Source organism: Typopeltis vanoorti, chromosome 23 (assembly GCF_054136105.1).
Source record: "Typopeltis vanoorti isolate ZY-2024b chromosome 23, IOZ_Tvanoo_1.0, whole genome shotgun sequence".
Taxonomy (NCBI): Eukaryota; Metazoa; Arthropoda; class Arachnida; order Uropygi; family Thelyphonidae; genus Typopeltis; species Typopeltis vanoorti.
The window spans coordinates 14,284,798-14,310,725 of record NC_143571.1 but is presented as its reverse complement, the minus strand read 5'-3'; the positions used below and the strand labels follow the sequence as shown (position 1 = coordinate 14,310,725).

Below are 25,928 nucleotides of genomic sequence, written 5' to 3'. Positions count from 1 at the left end.
CTGGCTCCCACTGATGAGACCTCAATAAAGGTCGAAATTGGTCTGGGTAGTGGCCCCTTGCCTTTAGTATTTAATACAAAGCATCATACATCCCCTCCAGGAGATGTTCTTTGAATTAAGGGTAAATATTAAGATTAGTGATCAGAGCTTATTCTTGAGTGACCTTGGTCTTGCACTACGTGCAGGGTCAGCTAGACTTGCAACACTTGCAGCCACAAACTTGACTTGTTTGTCCGTTTGCTTACTTGGGAAATGGAGTAAAACCAGGTTTAAAATAGCTTGGTATCTTTTAACATTTATTATACCCAAGGTAAAATACTTTCTACACACACACACACACACACACACACACACACACACACACACACACATATATATAGTTAAAAAGGAGCCTTAGTATCTTGAGCCTATGAAATTCATAATCCAGGTTCGTCTGCATCAGAGATTCAGTTAATACTGTAATGTATGAATTCTTATTTCAAAGCATTCTGCCTATTACTGGTGCTGAAAATAATCTGATTTAGGCCAAAATTGAGATGATTTGACAAATTTTAGCAAAAAAAATTGTTCAAACTATTGTTGTATAATTGTTGGCTATGATAATCCGTATAGCAAACATTATTATTACATGCATATAGATGGATGGATGAAACAAATCTAATAAGTGCATATGCAATATTGTGAAACCTACCTAAAAACACAAAGTTTAATCAACCGGATCAGCTTCATATTTGCATGTGCATCATTCAGATATTTCTGAATACTATAAACTATATATATATATATAAATATATATCTCACAAGAATAACAAACAATCACAAAAAATATAACCCAACTGATATACATCATTAAAATACTTAATTGTAAAATATATGTAAAAAAAGTGACAGCAGGTATATACATAAAAGCACGTGTTTTTCAGAGATCATCAATGCTCATTCTACATAGTTTAGAAAATTTTTCAACAACAACAAAAGGAGGAAAAAAAATTATATACAAATTTTGGCAAAATAAGTTGCAAAATATTAACCAGATAATGGATAAGTTATTACTCAGTTATTGCTTTTAAAAATAGTTCGGCATTCTTTTCTCATTTTTAAAATTTAAATATTAGTATTCATTCCAGCTGTCATAACTGTTTGCAATTGCACTAACAGTATATATATATATATATATATATATATATATAATTCCCAATTCATTTATATAATTTCTAGACTCCCTTGACCAGCTGAGCTCTGACTTGAACTACTGCCTGTGCTACCTTGAGATACACGAGATTTGGTCTTTTTCTGGCCTCCACTGTGAGTAAGACGAACAGAATGAGGTTTTTTCTCTTTTTTCTTTGAAGGAGCACCTATAAAAATAATTTCTGGAAGTCAGTAAGCTATACAAATTAACCTAAAAAACATAAAAATTAACAGAATATTTTATCAAAACAAATACTCTGGCTAACAATTAATGCTTGCCATAAGAACTGTTTATTTAAGCAATAAAAAAATAATAACTAGCTAAGCCTTAAAGAGCACTTCATTTTATTAACTCAATACCTAAAAAACAAAATGAAAATAATTCATTACCTGCTCATATTTCAGTGAATTTCACAGCATTTTTGGAGCACAAAAACACTTACTACAGAACACAAGGTACAACCAATCAAGTGGCTGTGGAAACAATAACTGCTAACATCATTTATTCTCCCAAGGGTGAGGCTGTTGAGCTTTAATTTTTGAAAAAAAAAATAAAAAAAAAAACTAGTGGGTAGCTGGCATCCACCTTTAGGCAATCACAGAACAGCTAGCCTATAGGAAGGAGAGTATGGCAAATTGCTGCCATCTCACTGTCCTCCCTAACACTATATATTATTGTCTGAAATAGTGCACGTTCTACAATGATTTTCCTGATTTTACATTGAAAAACCCAGTTTTCAAGAGGGAAAAACTGTTTGCCTATATGCCTGAGAGTGACTAACCCAAGAACTCGAAGAAAGGCTTAGAAAAGTTCCTCTAGGGGATAAGGGGAATGAAACAACTATATAGTATAGTTGTTTTATTCCCCTCTAGTCATCACTAGATTGAACTTAGAATGTCTTTCTTCAGACGGCCTTCTGCTATGGATGCCATTTCCACAGGGATATACAGGCCTTCTGTGGAAACAATTCAAAATTAAGTAGCCTATTACAAGGGTGGTCTGAAAAGTTCTTGGCCTAACAATGAAAAAACGAAGTTATAATTTCAAAATTATTTTATTTTACAACATAATCTCCCTTAAGACTAATACATTTATTCCAGCCATGCTCCAGCGTCATTACCCTGTCCCTGTTGTGGTTCTCAGTAAGATCTGCAAAATACCTCTCTACAGCTGCAATCACATCTTGATTCAAAGTAAAACGCTGACCAGCAAGGAAGAGCTTTAGTTTTAGGAAAAGAAAGAAGTCAGAGGGAGCCAAATCTGGGGAATAGGGTGGATGTTCCAACAATTCATAGTGCAGATCTCTTAATTTTCCCATTGCCAAAACACCTTTGCGGGCAGGTGCATTGTCCTGATGAAAGATGATTTTTTTTCTGCAAACCGGGTCTTTTCTCATGAATTCTTTCATTTAGTCTGGTTATAAGATCGGAATAATATTCCCAGGTTATTGTTTTACCCTTTTCAAGATAATTAATAAACAAAATACATTTAGCATCCCAAAACACCGAAGCCATGATGATGGCTGATGGAACCAACTTTGTCTTCTTTGGCGCTGAACAACCGGCTTCTGTCCACTGTTTTGACTGCTGTTTGGATTCTTGTGTTTAATGATGAATCCAAGTCTCATCCATAATAATAAATTGATGCACAAAATCAGTTTTATTCTTGTTAAAACACTCCAAGCACCGTTCAGAGATTTTCATGCGAGTGTGTTTCTGATCTGCTGTGAACAAGCGCACCACCCATCTTGCGCAAAGCTTTTTCATTCGCAATTCTTCATGCAAAATATATCCTGCACATTCTTTGAAATGCCTATAGTCTCAGCAATTTCATGCACTTTGACTCACTGGTCATCCATTACCATTACCATGTACTTGATTAATGATTTCTGGTGTTGTTACACTTTTTGGACATCCTTCACATGGATCATTTCCAAGGCTGGTTACGGCCATGTTTAAACTCGGCAGCCCATTTCTTAATTGTTGAAAATGAAGGAGAAGTGTTCCCATAAACTTTTATGAACTTTGAATGAATTTATTTTGCCGTTAAACTTTCTTTTATAAAGAATTTTATAACTGCATGATACTCAATTTTATTCATTTCAAGGGAGACAGACAACATTTTTGCTTCAGACAGATGCATAAAACAAACTACTTGATAGAATGACTTGCAATTTCACATGGATGCTTATGATAGACGTATCAACTTAGAGAAAAAAAATCTTGCCATTTATGATCGAGGCCGAGAACTTTTCAGACCACCCTCATATGACATCCTCCTCTAGGACTGGATTTCAAACAGTCTGCTCTTGTTAAGATGAAGGCGATTTTAAATTTATTCTCTCAAATTTTTGGTAAATTAATGCAGCAATACTTGTTGAGGTAAAAAGAGTTCATTATTGGTAATGATGAGTCCAGAAACAGTCTTTTAGACTTTTGTGCCTTTTATGACAACTTCTGTGTGGTACTTTATAGAATTATATACAGTGCTCTGAGCTTAGCCTACTGCAGTCAGATAGAATATCCACTTTGAAGAATATAATATATATATGCTGCCACAATTATAGCAGGACTGGCAGACCAAGCACTGGATATCCTTTCTTAATGAATTAATTGAAAAAAAAATGTACTATATAGCACTTGTTACAAGTCTGAGAGATAATTATGGAGTTCTAAGTAATTATGTATTCCTGGAACTTTAAAGAAATTTGGCTGTGTTGCTTTACTTTTTGAACAATTTTGAATTTTTTTTACAATTACTTGATTGTCAGTTTTTTTATTATTATTATTATTTTAAAAAATGAGAATGTGTTTTGTAACTCTTAAGTATGTTGGTTTGAAATCCAGCAAAAATATCACCTACTTAATTATCATGTTTATTTCATTATTGAGAGCTAATATTTACTGTATGAAGGAATCTAATGCACTGTCTACTAGCCCTGGCTTGCCATAATGATGGCAGCATGTGCATGTTATGTTTTTCAAGATGTAATGCCAAATTTTAACAATTACTATTATATGATACTTCAAAGGTCTAAGGCAGGGGTCTTCACTCTTTCAGACAGTGCGAGTCGCATTAAAAATTTCAATGAAGCCTGCAGGCCACAAAGCTATACTGCGATATTTAGAATTGTAAGATGCTTTCCAGATTCACAAGGAACGCTGTGCATTTGATACTTTACATAAAATCCTATAAAAATAAACAAACTCAGCTTTAAGAGCGTAGGTAGGAGTCGAGTTCATGATAAGTAAATACAATCAATACTTGGAAAAATATAATTTAATGAAGAAAACATTCACTTTTCACAATGTCAATGGGCAACTTGGCAATGTTTTTCCTTGACCAGTTTGTCAATGTTGCCATCAATGTTGGAAGTCAATATGTGCAGAGTATTCTCGAGATGTTGGTCTGTAATCTGAGTTCATGTCTTGGATTTCACATGCTTTATTCTGGAGAAGAATAAAGCATGCTTCCTAACAAAGAGCATCTTCAAAGCATGCCGGCGAAGATTAGGGAATGCCTCCTCAGAAATATAGTCTTTGTAAAATGTAAGCAAGGGCACATTGAAAAATTTTTCTCTCAAAGAAGAGTTGCTTTGGAGTTCAAGCAGCTCCATTTGTATTGAGCCTGGCATTTCGGCAGCACTGATACTGAATAGCATTGAAAATAAATCTAAAGAAAACTGTTGGTTACGAAAATCACAAAATCTCTCTTCGAACTGCGAGTTGTGCCACCCAAACTTTGAGCTTGGCAACAAAAACTTTGATGTGAGCAAACAGAGTGTGCACCAGTTGATCTTTGGATTGTAGCCATGTATTTAGGTCATTCATATGCAACGAGATGTCAGTCACAAAGGCAAAGTCTGTCATCCACATTGTTAAATTCTGCAATCAGATTCCCCTTGGTTCTCATGAACTGCTGTATTTTGCTCCTTAAGTCAAAGACTTTTTAAGAACCTTCCCTCTGCTCAACCAACGCACATCACTATAATAAACCACATCACAATGATCCACTTCGCACTCTTGGGTCAAAAACTCTTGGAATTGATGATGATTCAATCCTTTTGCCCTAATAATGTTGAAGACAGTCACAATAACTTTCACGACATTCTCAAATCCAATAATTTCATGCACAAATTCTCCTGGTGGATTAAAAAGTGGTAATGGACAAAATCTTTATCTTCTAGTTCCGGTTTTTTCCGTAGCAGCACAACAAACCCTTCGTTCTTTCCCACCATAGCAGGGGCACCATCAGTTACCACACCCTCGAGGTTAGTTAAGCTGAAGTTGAAATGCTGGAGCATTTTCTTGATGGCTTCAAGAATATCAGTGCCTTTCATCATTCCCTTCATAGGTACGAGTGCTAGCAGTTCTTCTGTCACACTGAATTGTTGATCAATGCCACGGACAAAAATAGCCAGTTGTGCTGTATCCTTCACATTTGTACTCTCATCTAAAGCAAGTGAATATGACGTAAATTTGGATGACCGTTTTTTTAAAGTTCCTTCAATGTCATTAGCAAGTTCTTCGACACATCGTGCTACAGTTACCCCAGACAAACTTGGTTTTTTAAGCACTTCCTTATTATTTGGGCACAGACTATCCCTAGCAGCGATGAGACAATATTTCACAAACTCGCCGTCCAAGAAAGCTTTTGATTTTTTAGCAATTTTTTCAGCTATTACATAACTTGCTTTGATGCACGCTTCGCTCTCTTCCCTCTGCCTTTTAAAAGTGCCCTGCTGGCATTTTAAATCAATTTGGAGGTGTTTCACTTTGTTCACACAAAGCTGCCCTTGAAGGTGATCGAAACTGGATGCATGCTTTGTCTCATAGCGTCGCATTATATTGTATTCTTTTGATACTGACACTGACTCACAACAAATTAAACACAGTGGCTTATCGTCGATCAGCACAAAAAAATACAAATTGGCCCACTTTTCATTAAAAACTCGACAAGAATCACTTGATTTATGCTTTTTATTCGTAGATGCCATAGTGATGGAAGGTGAACCCAAGAAATGATCCAAAATGGCCGTGTAACAGTTATTATCCACTGAATATGTCTCAAACTAATGAAAAAAGTCTGGCAACATAAAACCACAATAGGCTATGACTGACACGATGAACCTGCGTGCGCTTATACACGAATATCACATTGTTCACGACTGACAGACTGTGGATGAGATCCGCTTGTATTTATATGAAAATAACAAAGTATCAAGAAACTTCGGATGTATCTGGAAGGCACTAGACAGTGCACTCGAATGAACTACTGCTTCAGCCTGCGATGTTAAGTACTGCTTGGCACTGGTAAATGGCTGAAGAAGCATGTCTATTTAATATTTATTTTTATAGGATTTTATGTAAAGTATCAAATGCACAGCGTTCCTTGTGAATCTGGAAAGCATCTTACAATTCTAATTATCGCAGTATAGCTTAGTGGCCAGCGGGCTTCATTGAAATTATTTTTTATTTAATCGCATTTTAATGTTAAGTATTTATTTTTTCAAAATGGCCGGCAGGCCACAGCAAAGAGCTCTGCGGGCCATGCGTTGAAGCCCCCTGGTCTAAGGACTCATCTAGGGAGGACATTCTACTCTACTACACACAATTCGCTGACATCACCACTTAATCCACCAACTACACATAATACCGCCATCACCATCATCTACACATAATGCCATCTACCACTAATAATATTTTTGTCTGTAAATTTCCTGTGTTCTTCTGATCAATTTGCCTGTATGTGGGATGAAAACCTAAGTGTACAAGGGAAAACAACCTGCTAGGTTTTCTGTTTGTCCATTAAAGGACAAATTACAGGCATAAGATGCATTTTATACACCTCCTAAATGTGTATAAAGAATCCTTATCTATATTCCTAGAGACAAATTCCACCTTTTGACATGAGTGCATAAAGTACCTTGTGCACTTTGTTACAATTTTGAATTGCTTTCATAAATGACTGTTAGTGCTTATGTCAATGGCAAGTGTTTTTTGTATTCTTGAGGATACTCATTTTAAATACATACATTAGCAGCTTAATAAATTATCATATTCATTTTGCTCTAATGGTGTTGTAAGTCAGAAACCATTAAATAAATAAATGAAATAAATAAATATCAAAGCCTATACCCTTCTATATGTCCCTAAGCACTATCTACATAATTTTTGTGGGATTAAACACAATGAGAAAGATGAACGAAGGTATTAAGGGGGTGGGGAAATGAAATCTCTTTGACAGCTTTTTTTTTTTTACATCCAAATTTGGTAAAGTTTAGGATGTTTTGTATGGTATAGGCCAGGGGTGTTCAACCCATTGATCGTGATTGACCAGTCGATCGCGGAGCGATTTTTGGTCGACCTCTTGTGTATTCCTCCTTACTTACAAATTTAATTAAAACTGAAAACATAATATTTTATTTATCATTATTTTGTATTATTTTTAATTCACTTTAAGTGAATTGTTATTGTTTATTTATTTTTTGTTAAAATTGTCAAATCAGTCATTTTCTTATAAGTCTGGGTAAATGAATTAATTTGGATCAGTGGAAGTCAAACAGCGAGCCGAGTGAATACGATTATAAGCAAAGTGTAAAAATTCAATTGTAGCTTAAATATTAAATATTCCAAAGCACATTACATCGATTTTTTACTTAGGTTAAGTCCCATGTGAATATTATAAAAAAATAAACTTTGTTTGTCTCGGTATAGTTTGTATTAGATGTTTTTGTAAATAACTCTTTTGAAGCTAACTGTACATACTGCTTTAATAAGAATATGTTAGAGTGTTAAAAACAAAGGCAACGTTTTTGTCACCGAAGCTGTACATGGCGGCATTAGAAAGATTGTTATTGAAACTTGTATGTACGAGAAAGGCTTTGTTGGATTCTGAATGAATAGAGATTTGAGTAATTAATATTTACTTCAGAATCCAACATGATCTTCCATCACATAAGCTAGACTTGTAATTATTATTTAATGTAAATCACTTGTTTATAAATTAATATTCATGTAACTGCCTTTAAGTTCTATTAATAATTAATTAATTATTCAAGGATATATAATAATAGTGAAAGGACTCTGTATTAAAATATTATTGAGTTTATTTTATTTATTGCTATGTTAATATTATAAGAATTTGTATTCAACATTTTAACTGCATATTAATTGAAATGTAAATATTCCTTATTTGTTCCTGTATGTAGAGGTTGTGCAATGCCTCAGTTTTATTATATTTTGTTTTAGTTGTCATGGAGACGTATGTAAGATAGCGAGCGCGAGTTTAGAACAGAGCGTGGCAGATCGGTATTGAAGGGCTGGAAAAGGATTTTAATAGAAGTAGAGCACGAGAATAATTTAGGCGGGAAGAAGGGATATATAAGCGAAGAAGAGACAAAACGATTCATTCGGGGAATCAGAGTGAGATAATGGCGAGTAGAGAGATAACAGCGAGTCAGTCAAGTAACTCGCTAAGATCTACTAGTCGAGGAGCGAGTTAGCTAGTAAGTTGCAGAACAACAAATAAAGCAACAGAAGATAGCAAAGTAGCAACTGGATGACTAGCGATAATTTAATTGGGATTTTTGACTCAAGACCGCCTTTCGGGGACACACAGAAACTTGAAGAATAGCACGGAGTAACTAAGAGAATAAGTAGAGGCAGCAAAGTTAAATTTAAACAATAGCTGTGCTAAAAGATACAGTGCCTGAAAGATTAATTAAATGTTGGAAGAATAGGCAACTGTGCATAAAAACTTCAAGTTAAAGAATTACTGCGTGCTACCTTAGTTCATGAGTTATTGGTAGAATACTGAATTGGTCAAGTGATGTCAAAGATAGTACAAGCGTTTTGCTCCAAGCAAGAACCTTTTAACTATGTGAATTGCGACCATTAATTTATTCAGTTATTACTAAGTGCTGTTAATTGTTTTAAGTGAATACAGTTATGAAAGGTATCTGTACATAACTAGATGAACAAGGAAAATTACCAGTAAGAATTAACCAACTTTGTTATTCCTATGCAGAGATATGTGTGTGTGTTTCTTCCTAAAATATCCCTACATTAACAGTAACTTTTGCAGAGAATAGCTGGAGTGTGGATTTAAGAGTGTATACTTGTGAAGAAGCATTGCCGCCCTTATATTGTATTTGAAACTTAAGTAACTATAAAATATTATTGTAGTTGGTTACTAAGGAACTTATGACATTGAACTTTTTCAAATGGTTAATTGAATTTTGTGAAAGCTGTATTTCAGACAACAGATTAACCATTGCCTGAAATTATATGACTAAATTACCAGATGAGCCAAAATGTTTGTAATACCTTATTCAGTGACTTAAACTAAAGTGTATAATTTGTAAGCCTATATTAAATGCTTGTTTTGTTGATCTAAAGTTGTACTTTGCCTGAATCTCTTTTACTGCACCATTCACAAAATAATCGAACCAAAGCAGGTGAAATAAATAAGTTAAATAAACTCGGCCTGTACACATAATAGCAACACATAAAAAGGAAATAGTTGAGAGTTGGTTTTACTTTAATTCTTTGACTAATTTAGATATAGAGTGGCGCAGTCAATAAATACAAATTTTCTCTATATTTGGATTAGAAATCAACTAGCAATTTATTTTTTTGTTTAAGAACATCGTAGTGACAAATTGAAGGATCCAAGGTATAGGTTAAGATGAAATAGGATCCAACAGCTTGTAGGCTCCAAGTGTAAACATCTCTGAAGTCAGTCAGAAAGAGTTCAAACAACTTTCCGATGGCCAGCAACTTACAATCAAAAGAAAGCGGAGGAGAACAAAAGGCTTGCCGAACTTGAAACTTAAGATGAAAGACTCATACTGATTGCCAAAACTTCATGCGAGGTCTCAGAGGCCTAATAAAATGGGACTGAAGCAAACAGAGAACTGTCCCAATTCCAGAATTGCTGTCAGAGAGGAGGCCACCCGGTCCAGAGTCACCATCAGAGAGACTGCCCAGATCCACGTTGCTTGAGAGAGGAGTTTCCCGCTTCCAGAAAGGAGCTTCTTGGTTCGAGACGTTGCTAGAGAGAGACTACTTCTAGGCCGCAGACAAGGTTTCAAATTGCCAAAAGGAAGAGTTCCAATTGCAGGAGAAAAGTTTCCAGGTGAGGTTAATGTCAGACATTCACCAGTGTGTTGCGTTTTCATTACAATTTGATGAATCAAACGACTTCATTGATATTGCTCAGTTAATGGTATTTCAAAATTATTCAAGTAAAGAAGAACTTTTGAAAATTATACCATTATTGGGAAGGACTAGGAAAGAAGACATATTTTCGGCATTTGATGAATTTGTGAAACAACACAAACTTCCACTTTTTAAACTTGTGTCTATTACTACTGATGGTGCTCCTGCAATGATAGGTAATAAATCAGGCTTCATTTCATTATGTAAAAACGATGACAAATATCCAGATTTTTTAATATACTACAGTATTATTCACCAACAAGCACTGTGTAGTAAAAGATTAAACACAAAAGATATTTTTGATATTACATTTAAAATTGTAAATTCTGTTCGAGGAAAAGCCCTGCAACGGTGGTTATTTAAATTACAGGTGGATGATGATAGGGAACTTCTGTTGTACAATAATGTTCGCTGGCTCAGCAGAAGTAAATTTTTAGAAAGCTTTCTTGTATTAATTAACGATATAAAAATTTTTCTTGATGAAAAAGGAGATATTTATCCACAATTGAGTGATAAAAGATGGTTGTTACACTTATCATTTTTAGTAGATTTCTGTACGAAATTAAGCAATTTAAATTTGGAGTTACAAGGTAGAGATAAAAATTTAATTGACAAGTTAAGTTCAATAAAAACTTTCCAACAATACTTACTTTTATTAAAAAGAAAAATATAAATGACCGCAAATTTAGACATCTCCCATATTTATTAAAATTTTTTGAACAAAATCAAGAAATGCTTTGCTATGATTTAAAAGAATTTATTTGTGAAATAGAATTAGTTGAGAAAAAAAATAAATTCAAGATTTAAAGATTTTAATAAAAGTGAAATGATTGTATCTTTTATCAATAATCCATTTCAAGAAAACTTGAACATCACAGAAATTTCAAAAATTAGTGGGCTGTTTGATATAAACCAAGCTGAAGTAGAACTTGAGATAATAAACATTCAGAATAGTTTACATTTAAAATCAATAAACAATGAAGTCATCTGGAAGTATGCACATGAAAAATTCCCAATATTAACTGATATTGTGTGAAAAATTCTGTCGTGTTTTGGATCAACATATTTGTCAGAATCCGCATTTTCAAATATGACGTCATAAAAAATTCATTAAGAAACCAAATTACAAATGATCATTTGGATGATTGTCTGTGATTGGCCACTTCTTCATATCAACTTGACTATGAAAATATTGCAAGGTCCAAACAATGCCAAATTTCACATTAACTTTTTTTTTAATCAACAAGCATTTCCTGTAACTTGTGAGTTTGTAATCAATCTGTTGTTTTTTCTAACTTTGGTTTTCCAAAATAGAAAAATAAATATTTTATTCCAATATATATATATATTTTTTATTGTATTAAAATATTTGTTGTATTAAAATAATTAAAAGTGATAAATAAATTTTTAAATGCACAAAGTTTTTAGTTGTTTATTTGTGCGTAATCAGATATCAGGTTGGGGGAACGTAATCTATATAAGAGAGTAGATCGGCGAATAACTTTTTATAGAAAAGTAGCTTGCGTACTAAAAAAGGTTGAACACCACTGGTATAGGCAGTCTCTTAAAACAGTCTTTTATTTCTGAAGAATGTAACAAGTCTCAAGATATACAGATTAGCTAAAATACAGAAAAGTAATATTCTATTCTGGCTCACAGTTATTAACAGAGATTCTACAACATATAAATTGAAAAAAAAAATTATCACAAGCATTAAAACAATATGTTATTGCAAAACCTATAGCACAGTAGTGTCATGTCATCTAAATCTTTCAAGTCCAAGAAACACATCAACAGATTCCTCCTTAACCTCAGGCCCATACACAAGACCAATGTGCTATAGGTTTTGCAGCCCTTTCATTGTGAGTTTCAAAAAGAAGTGTAGTTAGGCAAAATTCTCTCTCACACATACACAAAAGAAAAAAAAAATTAATTCTGATATTTAGTAGTTGTTATTTCGGATTATGAATGAAGCAGCTAAGGCTATGAGGCCAGTATATATATTCAATGTATTATGTTTGTTAATTCTGCGTATTTGTTGAGCTATTTTGTCCTCATATGCTTTATCATTATCAATGAGGGAAAAACTATATAGCCACTGATGAGAAGGGAGAATGGCTGAAATTACTCGTAAATAAAGAAATATGCAGTAAATGATTTCAACGATTCTCCTTTCTCATTAATGGACATATAGCTTTTGCTCATTGTGGTAGAAAGGCTTATACATTGGAGATGTGAAATTGCAAGTCATTCTATCAAATAGTTTTTTTATACAGCTGCCAGTAGCCAAAGTGTTGCCTGTATCCCTTGAAATGAATAAAATTGAGTATCGTGCGGTTATAAAATTCATTATAAAAGGAGGTTTAATGGCAAAAGTAATTCATTCGAAGTTCATAAAAGTTTACGGGAACTTTTTGGCTTCGTTTTCGAGAATTAAGAAATGGGCTGCCGAGTTTAAACGTGGCTCATGACTTATTTTTCACAGTATTAACAACACCACAAACACTTTTATCAAAAAGATGTTTTCTTAACGCTTATATTTCACTGATTTTCAACTCAGCATCATCAGAGCACAATACACTTGTAAACGCGACAGTGAGTGAGTGAGTGAAACAATATAATTGCAAAAGATAAAAGATCTAAAGTCCTATTTTTTTTGGCGACCTCTAACGGGGAAAAAAAAAAAAAACAGCAGTTATCCAGGAGTTTTTCTTAGGATAACCGTCTCCCAAATTTTTGGCAAATTAATGCAACCATATTTGTTAAGGTTGGGAGAATTCTTCAAAGCCATTGCTGACTCAAAAAATAATCTTTCAGATCTATAACGACTCCTAAATAGCACATTCGTTTTTCTCCATCTAATCCTGTGTGAAGGAGTGTCCAAAGCGTGGTCTGCCAGTCCCGACTTGCCATAGTAATAGTAGCGAATGTATCTTTCATGTTCTTCCAGGCGGATGTTCACTGATCTTCCTGTTTGCCCATAACAGGCCAAGTCACAATCACATGGAACTTCATACACTCCTGGGTGTGCTAAAGGGTGAAGTTTATCCTTAGGCAAGCGGATCAGAGTTGCCAGCTTGACATGAGGTTTGAAGGTGGTGCAAAGGCCATGTTTCAACAATACTTTGGCTATTTTTTCCGATGTACCTCTGATATAGGGAATAGAAATGGTCATGTTGTATTCTTGTGTATTAGGGGAGGGCAGAGTAATGGGCCTATGTAGTATTTTGTAGGGATTGTAGCCGTTGGCTAAGAACGTATGGCACAGGAATTGGAGTTCAGTGGTCAGAGCTGTATCGTTAGAACAAATGGCTCTGGCTCTGTGTGTAAGTGTTTTTAAAATGCCATACTGTTGGACTGGATGATGATGCGATTGTTTATGTAGGTATCTTCCTGTGTGTGTAGGCTTTCTGTAAATAGAAAAAGATAGTGATCCATCTGAAAGGCGGGTGACTAATGTGTCAAGAAATGGTAAACAGTTATTTGATTCTTTTTCTACTGTGAAGTGAATTTTGGGGTGTTGGCTGTTTAGTTAGGTGACAAAAGCATCCAAAGTGTCTTGTCCATGGGTCCAGATGGCAAACACATCATCTACATAGCGCAACCACACTTGTGGCTTGTATGTAGCTGTGGTAAGTACTTTGTTTTCAAAGTGTTCCATGTAAAAATTTGCTAAAGGGGGAGAGAGGGGGGGGGGAACCCATAGCAGTACAATTAATCTGTTTGTAGAATTCCCTCCCCCCATGTGAAGTAACCTGCATTCATGATAAATTGAAATAATTCAAAAATATCTGGGGGAAATTTAGACTTGATTAAATCAAGAGTGTCTATAAGTGGTACATTGGTAAATATGGAGGTGACATCGAAACTGACTATTATGTCTGAATCTTTTAGGATTAGATTTTTAACCAGTGTTTTGAAATGGATTGTAAAATACATTTTACAAAAGTAGAGGAGTTGCCAGTAAGGGGGGAAAGCGACTTGGCTAAATGCCGGGCCAGTTTATATGTGGGATTATCTATGCTATGAACTATGGGGCATAGGGGAATATTAGTTTTGTGGATTTTTGGTAATCCATAAATACGGGGTGGTTTAACATGAATTGGTTTTATTTTCCAGATGATTTCTTTGGGCCATGATGTCACTTTTTTCAGTAATTTTCGGACTTTTTTCTTTTGAGACATCATAGGGACTCGATGTATAATTTGATATGTGGAACTGTCACATATGAGATCTTGCATTTTTCTGTTATACTCTTCTTTATTCATGATAACTGTTGCATTTTCTTTATCAGCTTTTGTAATAATAATATTTTTATTATTATATAACTTTTTTAGGGCAGTTATTTGCTTACGTGGCATATTGCTTTTTGGAGGCTTAGCCTTGTTTATAATACTTGCTATATCTAGTCGCAAATTATTGGCCATTGCTGGCGGAAGATCGTGGATACCCCATTCTACTTTCATCATAATTTCTAGTTTAGGAATTTGTTTGGGTATGACGGCAAAGTTATGTCCTAGACTGAGAGCATTCTTGGCTTCTTCAGTGAGTGTTTCCGATGATAGGTTTACAACCACGTGGTCTCGTCGAAGTTGCGGTCGGGACTTCGTATGTTGGCGCTGTTGTAGGAGTTCATATTTCTTTATGTGATTGCTTTTTACTTTTGTGAATTCTTTTTTTGCTGCAACTTCGGAGATGTGCTGTAAGACAGTCCATATTTCAGGATTTAGCACGTTGATTAGTTCTTGTTGTAGAGCTGTGATAGAGCTGCTTAACTTACTAAGCTCTATGCGAGTAGCGGCGATTTGTTCTCGAAGAAGCGCTAAACTCGCCCGTCGATAAACATGATGTGCTTTTGCCGATTGCAACTTTTCTTTGAATTTCAGAAAAGATGGAATGATATCATTGTCGTGGCATCGTTTAAGGAAGGTTAACCTGTTCAATTTTCTGGACAATTTCAGTTTCAACTTACTGAACTGTCGTGCTTTGTATACAATATCTTCTCCGTGCAGAATCATCAATCTAACAGATAAGCTTAGATGTTGATGATTATTCATGAATTATTTTTCACGGTATTAACAACACCACAAACACTTTTATCACAAAGATGTTTTATTAACGCTTATATTTCGCTGATTTTCAACTCAGCATCATCCAAGCATGACACACTTGTAAACACGACAGTGAGTGAGTGAAACAATATAATTGCAAAAGACAAAAGATCTATTCGTGACTTATTTTTCACGGTATTAACAACACCATAAACACTTTTATCAACAAAGATGTTTTATTAACGCTTATATTTCGCTGATTTTCAACTCAGCATCATCAGAGCACAACACACATGTAAAAGCGACAGTGAGTGAGTGAAACAATATAATGGCAAAAGACAAAAGATCTATTCGTGACTTATTTTTCACGGTATTAACAACACCATAAACACTTTTATCAACAAAGATGTTTTATTAACGCTTATATTTCGCTGATTTTCAACTCAGCATCATCAGAGCACAACACACATGTAAAAGCGACAGTGAGTGAGTGAACCAATATAATGGCAAAAGACAAAAGATCTAAAGTCCTATTTTTGGCGCCCTCTAACGGAAAAAAAAAAAAAAAAAAACTCGCAGTTATCCAGGAGTTTTTCTTAGGATAACCGTCTCCCAAATTTTTTTCAAATTAATGCAACCATATTTGTTAAGGTTGGGAGAATTGTTCAAAGCCATTGCTGACTCAAAAAATAATCTTTCAGATCTATAACGACTCCTAAATAGCACATTCGTTTTCCTCCATCTAATCCTGTGTGAAGGAGTGTCCAAAGCGTGGTCTGCCAGTCCCGACTTGCCATAGTAATAGTAGCGAATGTATCTTTCATGTTCTTCCAGGCGGATGTCCAATGATCTTCCTGTTTGCCCATAATAGGCCAAGTCACAGTCACATGGAACTTCATACACTCCTGGATGTGTTAAAGGGTGAAGTTTATCCTTAGGCAAGCGGATCAGAGTTGCCAGCTTGACATGAGGTTTGAAGATGGTGCGAAGGTCATGTTTCAAATAGATAAAATACTATGTAGTATTTTATCTATTTTGTAGGGATTGTAGCCGTTGGCTAAGAACGTATGGCACAGGTACTGGAGTTCATTGGTCAGAGCTGTATCGTTAGAACAAATGGCTCTGGCTCTGTGGGTAAGTGTTTTTAAAATACCGTACTGTTGGACTGGATGATGATGTGATTGTTTATGTAGGTATGAAGAAATCATCAGAAAAATAAAACCAATTCATGTTAAAACACTCCGTATTTATGGATTACCAAAAATCCATAAAACTAATATTCCCCTACGCCCCATAGTTGATAGCATAGATAGTCCCACATATAAACTGGCCCCGGCATTTAGCTAAGTCGCTTGCCCCTCTTACTGGCAACTCCTCTACTTTTGTAAAAAATTCAATCCATTTCAAAACACTGGTTAAAAATCTAATCCTAAAAAATTCAGACATAATGGTTAGTTTCGATGTCACCTCCATATTTACCAATGTACCACTTATAGACACTCTTGATTTAATCAAGTCTAAATTTCCCCCAGATATTTTTGAATTATTTCAATTTATCATGAATGCAGGTTACTTCACATGGGGGGAGGGAATTCTACAAACAGATTAATGGTACTGCTATGGGTTCCCCCCCCTCTCTCCCCCTTTAGCAAATTTTTACATGGAACACTTTGAAAACAAAGTACTTACCACAGCTACATACAAGCCACAAGTGTGGTTGCGCTATGTAGATGATGTGTTTGCCATCTGGACCCATGGACAAGACACTTTGGATGCTTTTGTCACCTAACTAAACAGCCAACACCCCAAAATTCACTTCACAGTAGAAAAAGAATCAAATAACTGTTTACCATTTCTTGACACATTAGTCACCCGCCTTTCAGATGGATCACTATCTTTTTCTATTTACAGAAAGCCTACACGCACAGGAAGATACCTACATAAACAATCACATCATCATCCAGTCCAACAGTATGGCATTTTAAAAACACTTACACACTGAGCCAGAGCCATTTGTTCTAACGATACAGCTCTGACCACTGAACTCCAATTCCTGTGCCATACGTTCTTAGCCAACGGCTACAATCCCTACAAAATAGATAAAATACTACATAGGCCCATTACTCTGCCCTCCCCTAATACACAAGAATGCAACATGACCATTTCTATTCCCTATATCAGAGGTACATCGGAAAAAATAGTCCAAGTATTGTTGAAACATGGCCTTTGCACCACCTTCAAACCTCATGTCAAGCTGGCAACTCTGATCCGCTCGCCTAAGGATAAACTTCACCCTTTAGCACACCCAGGAGTGTATGAAGTTCCATGTGATTGTGACTTGGCCTATTATGGGCAAACAGGAAGATCAGTGAACATCCGCCTGGAAGAACATGAAAGATACATTCGCTACTATTACTATGGCAAGTCGGGACTGGCAGACCACGCTTTGGACACTCCTTCACACAGGATTAGATGGAGAAAAACGAATGTGCTATTTAGGAGTCGTGATAGATCTGAAAGATTATTTTTTGAGTCAGCAATGGCTTTGAAGAATTCTCCCAACCTTAACAAATATGGTTGCATTAATTTGCCAAAAATTTGGGAGACGGTTATCCTAAGAAAAACTCCTGGATAACTGCTGGTTTTTTTTTTTTTTTTTTCGTTAGAGGGTGCCAAAAATAGGACTTTAGATCTTTTGTCTTTTGCCATTATATTGTTTCACTCACTCACTGTCGCGTTTACATGTGTGTTGTGCTCTGATGATGCTGAATTGAAAATCAGCGAAATATAAGCGTTAATAAAACATGAATAACAATCAACACCTAAGCTTATCTGTTAGATTGACAAAAGATCTAAAGTCCTATTTTTTTAAAGGGTGCCAAAAAAAAAAAAAAAAAGTAGGACTTTAGATCTTTTGTCTTTTGCAATTATATTGTTTCACTCACTCACTGTCGCGTTTACAAGTGTGTTGTGCTCTGATGATGCTGAGTTGAAAATCAGTGAAATATAAGCGTTAATAAAACATCTTTGTGATAAAAGTGTTTGTAGTGTTGTTAATACCGTGAAAAATAAGTCATGAATAACCATCAACACCTAAGCTTATCTATTAGATTTAAATGTAGCTGTAACTAGCCTTGAAGATGATCCACGTGAAGGATGTCCAAAAAGTGTAACAACATCAGAAATCATTGATGAAATGCACAATATGGTATTGGATGACCACTGAGTCAAAGTACGTGAAGTTGCTGAGACTATAGGCATTTCAAAAGAACGTGTAGGATATATTCTGCATGAAGAATTGAAAATGAAAAAGCTTTGCGCAAGATGAGTACCAGACTTGCTCACAGCAGATCAAAAATGCACTCGCATGAAAATCTCTGAACAGTGCTTGAAGAGTTTTAAAAAGGATTAAACTGATTTTGTGCGTTGATTTATTACTACGGATGAGACCTGGATTCACCAGTACACACCAGAATACAAACAGCAGTCAAAACAGTGGACAGAAGCAGGTTGTTCAACGCCAAAGAAGACAAGGTCATGGCATCGGTGTTTTGGAGTGATAAAGACATTTTGTTTATTAATTATCTTGAAAAGGGTAAAACAATAATCAGGGAATATTATTCCAATCTTTTAACCAGACTAGACAAAAAAATTTGTGAGAAAAGACCCAGAAGAAAAAAATCAACTTTCACCAGGACAATGCACCAGCCCACAAAGGTGTTTTGGCAATGTGAAAATTAAGGAATCTGCACTATGAATTATTGGAATATCCACCCTATTCCCCAGATTTGGCTCCCTCTGACTTCTATCTCTTCCCAAAACTAAAACTCTTCCTCGATGGTTAGCATTTTTCTTCAAATCAAGAGGTGATTGCAACTGTAGAGAGGTATTTTGCAGATCTTACTGAGAACCACTACAGGGACAGGATAATGGTGCTAGAGCATGGCTGGAATAAATATATTAGTCTTAAGGGAGATTATGTTGAAAAATAAAAGTAATTTTAAAATTATAAATTCATTTTTTCACTGTTGGGCCAAGAAATTTTCAGACCACCCACATATACTGAATACTAATTATAATAACTTTAATTAATACTTCTGATATTTCAGAAAAGTCAAACTGTCATCATCAGGGATCACAGCATTGAAGTTTCTTTCTCATTTTGTATTGCAATTTGCATGATTATTGCATGATATATAATTGTATATTATTATGCAATCATGCAAAATTAAAAACTCTTATTTCACTGGAATCTATCACATATCTAGGAAACTAACCCATATTCAGCATATTTATTGAATTAACCCACAGGGGATTATAAAAAAAAAGTAGAAGGTAAGAAGAGAAGAACCAGAGACCATCTCTGAAAGTTGTGTAACAGTGTGGTGAAGAAGGGTATGAAGAGTAGATTTTTTACATGGAGAATTTTGAGTGAATGAAACACATTATTGGGACATGTGAATGCAGGGATTGTTAAAGATTTTCAGGTTCAATATGATAAATATGTTGTCAGTTGAATAAACCTCCAACAATTTGTCTGTTGACTCCTTGAAGGGTGTGATAATAATATTTCAGTAAAAGAGAGAGAAATCGATATAATCTACTTATAGATACAATGTTCTTATGTCAATAACTTGGTTCTAGGAAAATTCGCCATAAAAATTTTTGCCATAGGAAAATTCGGCACAACATTTTTGCAGTAAACATTTACGGCGTAAGACATTTTCGCAGTAAGATGTTTTGCATTAATTTTTGTAAATAATCAATGGATGATAAAGGTATTATAAATTCATTAAAAAGGCCAATTTTTATTAAGGTAAATGTCAGTGATACATAACATAATGAAATCATTTAAAAATTGGGCAAATTAAAAGAGATGCTGCGTGAATAATTGACTTTTTGCTGCTGATCGTCAATTCAACAAATCCATCAGTAACATCACTCACTTGAAAAAATGCTAATGCTGTGAAGCATTTCATTTTCGTGTTGAATTTAGCATCTCTGTTTGATAGCATAACTTCAAACCAATGGCAACAATTTTGCGATATAGCTTTTGTATTATATGAAATAAACAACCTGTTATAGTTGTCGATGTAAATATGTTAGAAAAAGCATTGACAGTTGCTTTCTTGAAGTCAACCATTAATGTTTCGGGATCTAATGACGAATGCTCTTTAAGGCACTGAATAATCTGCTGTAAGTTAATTCTGATTTTCCAGGAAGCAAAGCAAAAAGCCGCCATGGAATCCTTAGGGGTCTCATGCCAGTCCCAAGACTGGATAGAGGAGGAGGGTCAGTCAGATGAGTGTCGATGCTCTGACTGTAAAGAAAAAACACAATTGTTATCTGATGCATATACGATCAACAGCTACAACATGCCAGCTTGGATGTCGCCCGGATCAACAAGGTCCGCGATACCAATCGAGCAATCGGGGATTGGATCGAAAAGTGGGATACCGAAAGGAAACAGAAACTAACCGAACTATTATCAGTAGGAACATGGAATGTACAGACACTTTGGATGGCATGAAAATTAGAATTACTTTGTGAGGAAATGAAGAGATATCGGTGTGATATACTAGGACTGGTGGAGTTGTGATGGACATCAGCAGGAAAGATAAATAGATGCGAAGTCATATGGTCATGGCATGACACCAAGCATGAAGCAAGAGTTGGTTTCCTTCTTAACAAAAAAGCTAGAAAGGCACTCTCAGGCTACAAACCAGTCAATGAACGAATCATAGCAGCAAGATTTCAAGCAAAACCATTTAATATATCAATAGTCCAGATATATGCACCCACATCTGACAGCACAGATGAAGATATTGACTTATTTTACAAAGATCTGACAGAGACAATAGAAACAATACCAAAACAAGATGTACTAATTATTGAAGGAGATTGGAATGCCAAAGTCAGAATATATAATGATGGTTGGGAAAGAGTCATGGGAAAATATGATTTCGGAGAAAGAAACGAACTAGGTGAAAAAATGTTAGAATTTGCTGTGGACGACGATATGATGATCTGTAACACAAGATTCCAGCAAAAGAAGTGTGGAAAATGGATGTGGCGATCAAATGATAGGAAAACCAAGAACATGACTGATATGATTATGATTAAAAGAAAATGGATAACATCAGTACAGCAGTGTCAAACTTTTCAAGGAGCAGATAATAGACTTGGATCATAGTTTAGTGATTGCAAACATCAAGTTGAAATTAAAAAATAAAATATAAACTCCATCATCAGAAACGAAGAGAGCAAAAACAAGTGAAGCAGAAATAGGAAGAAGGTGCAGAACAGTGTTAGAGGAGAAACTTAAAAGTGTGGACAAAGAAAAAAATTTGAATCTAAGAGTGAAAGGTGTAATAAAGGTGATAGAAGATGCAGTTGAAGAAATAGAAACAGAAGAAGAGAAGATCAAAAAGAAATGGATTAGACAAGAAACACTAAAGTTAGTACAGGAGAAAAGAATGTTGAAGATAAGAAGGAATACATCAGAACAAATAGAGGAGCAATATAGAAGAAAGTGTAATGAGGTGAAAAAAGCAGTCAGCAGGATAAGATGAAATGGTTAAAAGTCCAATGCAATAATATAGAACAATACTATGGAGAGCATAAAACTAGGGAGGTGTACAAAATTATTAGAACCATTAATAGAAGGTGGAAACCAAAGCAGAATACAGTTAAAGACAAAAAAGGCAAAGTATTGATGGATAAAGATAAAATTGTACGGTGATGGACAAGATACTGTATGAGTTATATAAAAAAAAGCTAAATTTAGATAGCATTGGGAAACTGACTGAAGAATTGAAACAGATATCACCACTAGATAATGAGCATGATATGAAATCATTCGATTGGTATCGCGGACCTTGTTGATCTGGGCAATGTCTGAGCTGGCATGTTGTAGCTGTTGATCGTATATGCATCAGATAACAATCGTGTTTTTTCTATACAGTCAGAGCATCGACACTCATCTGACCAACCTTCCTCTTTTATTCAGGCTTGGGACTGGCATGAGACCCCTAAGGATTCCATAGCGGCTTTTTGCTTTGCTTCCTGGAAAATCAGAATTAACTTACAGCAGATTATTCAGTGCCTTAAAGGGCATATAGATCCCAAAACATTAATAGCTGACTTTGAGAAAGCAACTATCAATGCTTTTTCTAACATATTTACATAAATAACTATAACAGGATGTTTATTTCATATGGTACAAAATATACATCGCAAAATTGTTGCAATTGGTTTGAAGTTACGCTATCAAACAGATGCTGAATTCAACATGAAAATGAAATGCTTCACAGCATTAGCATTTTTTCCAATGAGCGATGTTACTGATGGATTTGTTTAATTGATGATCGGCAGAAAAAAGTTAATTATTTACTCAGCATCTCTTTTAATTTGCACATTTTTAAATGATTTCATTATGTTATGTATCACTGACATTCATCTTAATGAAAATTGGCCTTTTTAATGAATTTATAATGCCTTTATCACCCATTGATTATTTACAAAAATTAATGCAAAATATCTTACAGCGAAAATATTGTAACGAATTTTCCTATGCCAAAAATGTTTACAGTGAATTTTCCAGTCACACAATAATAACATGCAATTGTCCTAGATATCTTTATGACTTTTGGTGATGTTTGGAACAAAAGCTTCCTGAAAATTATAACCTTACACAACGGTGAGATTACAGTTTTCAGGATGCGTTGGTTTTTTTCCCCTAATCACTCATTTTGTGTATCAGGCTTTTACTGCCTATACCAGGAACACTGAAAGTGATGGTAAGTTTCATCCCGCTTTCTTCATGCTGTACATTACTAGTTTTTAACTTAAGGGGGGGGGGGACAGGTTACCCTGATGGTACTACTAGGTAAGAGCCTTATGTAATATGTAAAGTTTTTTTTTTTTTTTAACTGCTAACTTTCTATTGATAGTTTGTCTCCAAATTAGTCTATTATCTGACAGGACTCCGATGATAATGTGGAAAATGATGATATTAATGTCAAATGTGTGGCCATGGAAATAGAGGAGAATGAAATGCATATTAATAAAGAAATAGCGAACTTAAATGTTATCATTCATAGGACAAAGCACTAAATTGAAAAATTGCAGGGGAGTCAAAGGAATAATAAAGACCGACCAAACAAACAAGAAAAACAAGTTAAAGAGAAAATTATGTATGGACACCTCAATGATTGAGGGGAGGACCTAAAGAAAGTATGACAAAATCTTGTTTCTCAGGTGCAAAAATTCACAATACTGGTCACGTCATCCAGATGCAAAAAGATAAGTCGAAGGAAATGATTGTCTTGGTTGGTAAAAAATTATCTGAGAGGCGAGAAGTATTCTATGATGAGAATGTAAAGGAGTTGTTAGAAGAGGCAAAACTGAAGAGTGTGGAGGTGAAGATTGTGAGTCTTCTACCACACTACGATAGAGGCAAATTGAGGAAGAGGGCATTGATGGCGAATGAGACTATATGTAAATTGTGCAAAAGGAATAATGTAGAATTTGTGATCTCTGTTTGATATAAAGAAAGATTTGTACAATGCTGGTGGACTGCATCTGAATGTTTTCTGTGTTAGATGTCAAGATATAGCTTTGTTCACCAACCATGCTGAAGTGCAAATTCAAGGAAACATAAGCAATTAGGGTAGAGGCAGGTGAGTTTGTGTAAAGGCACCCATGAAGTGAGTGAATGAGTGTGAGAATGACCAAGTGAGGAATCTAGTCTCTCAAGCAAAAATACTGAATAGAGTAGTCAATACAGAAAGTAAAGGTGGGGGAGGACTAAAGGGATGCTGCAGTGTCTACATACTAATGACAGAAGCATCGGGAACAAGAGGGAGGTGTTTTTGGCATTGGTTAGTGCAACTTTGCCAAAAGTTATAGCCATTAGTGAAACTTGGCTATCAGCAGATGATGTGGTTACAGGGATTGAATGTGAAGGGTTTAGTATTTTCAGGGAGGATAGAGAACATAGACTGCTGATGATATCGGATGAATTGTAGCCAAAAAGAATAGATGAAGACAGGAGAAGGTGGCTGTTCATTTAAAGCAATCTAGTGGGACATTAAGGCCACTAAGACAAAATATACAGTTGTTGTAGCTATAGGCCAAGGAGTTCCACAGATGTTCTGGAAGACATGTATTGACAAATTAGTACAATGAGTACAGGTCGAGTGATTATTATGGTGGACTTCAACTATGGAGATATAGATTGGAAGTAAGAAAGATCACATGGCAAGAAGGAAATAGAATTTATACACCTGCTAAGAGATAATTACTTAAGGCAGCATGTGATGGAGAGGACTAAGGGTGGGAGAGTGTCAGATCTGGTCATAGAATCAGAAGTGCTATCCATAACCAAGGTAACAACATTGACTCCAATTGGTGAAAGTGACCATGTGATCTTGACTTTGGAGAATGTAAAACATGAGGAGTATTCTATCAAGAAGGGATATTTGTGGAACTACAAGACAGGTGATTATGACATGCTCAGGAATAAGCTTAAATCTATACCATAGCAAAAAACACTGCAAGGTAAGGATGTTAGTAGTACAATATAGTTAAAGTGGAATATAGTTAAAGATCATCTACAGGAAGCAGTATTAAATTATATACCTAGGGTAAGCAGGGTTAATGAGTAGGTGTTAGAGGGATGAGTAATATCATTAAGCATCACCAGCAAAAGAAGAAAATGATGTGGAGGGTATATAAAGAGAAAGGTGACCAGCATGGCAAGGAAAGCAAAATCAGATTAATGAGTGATGTTGGTCACAAGAAGACAGAAGCAGATAAAATAGTTGAGTTACTGATCGCTCAGTAACCCTCTATTTTATCTGCTTTGTGATGATATACCAACTTTGCAAGAGTTTATTATCCTATTGAGGTTATAGCTTTAACCTATTGTGACAGACACTAATGTGGGAACAGAAGTGGATGAATTGGAGGTTCTTAGGATATTGCAGAATCTCAATGTAAATAGAGCTGTGGGATAAGATGGGATATCAGCTAGGGTTTTGTGAAAATGTGCAAGGGAAGTGGCAATGCCTTTGACTAAGCTCTTTAATTTAAGAGGACACAATAATTCCTTTGCATAAGGAAGGTTCTAAGACTGCAGTAGCAAATTATAGACCAATCAGTATCTCAGGCATGGTGGTAAAAGTACTAGAAAAATTGGTAAAAAAGAGAATTCAAGAATGGGTAGATAAAAATACGATACTGTAAGAGAGTCATCATGGCTTTATGAAAGGTTGGTCATGCCTTAGTAATTTATTAACTTTTTATAATAGAGTAACAGCTGCGTTGTATAAAGGAAATGCTACATGATGATTTTGCTGGATTTTGGCAAGGCATATGACAGAATACCACATGGAACTCTGTTACACAAATTAGAACTAATGGGGATGGATATGACACTGGTTAAGTGGATAAGAGGGTGGC

At 35.2% G+C, this 25,928-nt stretch overlaps 1 protein-coding gene across 1 annotated transcript in view; it reads right to left on the bottom strand.

The window, feature by feature from the left end:
• Positions 1-357: 357 nt before the first annotated feature.
• The window catches only part of LOC150093636 (ataxin-7-like protein 3), a 208,352-nt gene continuing 182,781 nt past the window's right edge, over positions 358-25,928 (bottom strand). Inside the window, exon 12 of the mRNA XM_090413034.1 lies at positions 358-1,358. Coding sequence (XP_090269160.1) covers positions 1,204-1,358 — 155 coding nt within the window. The 3' untranslated portion in view covers positions 358-1,203. The remainder of the gene's footprint in view (positions 1,359-25,928) is intronic.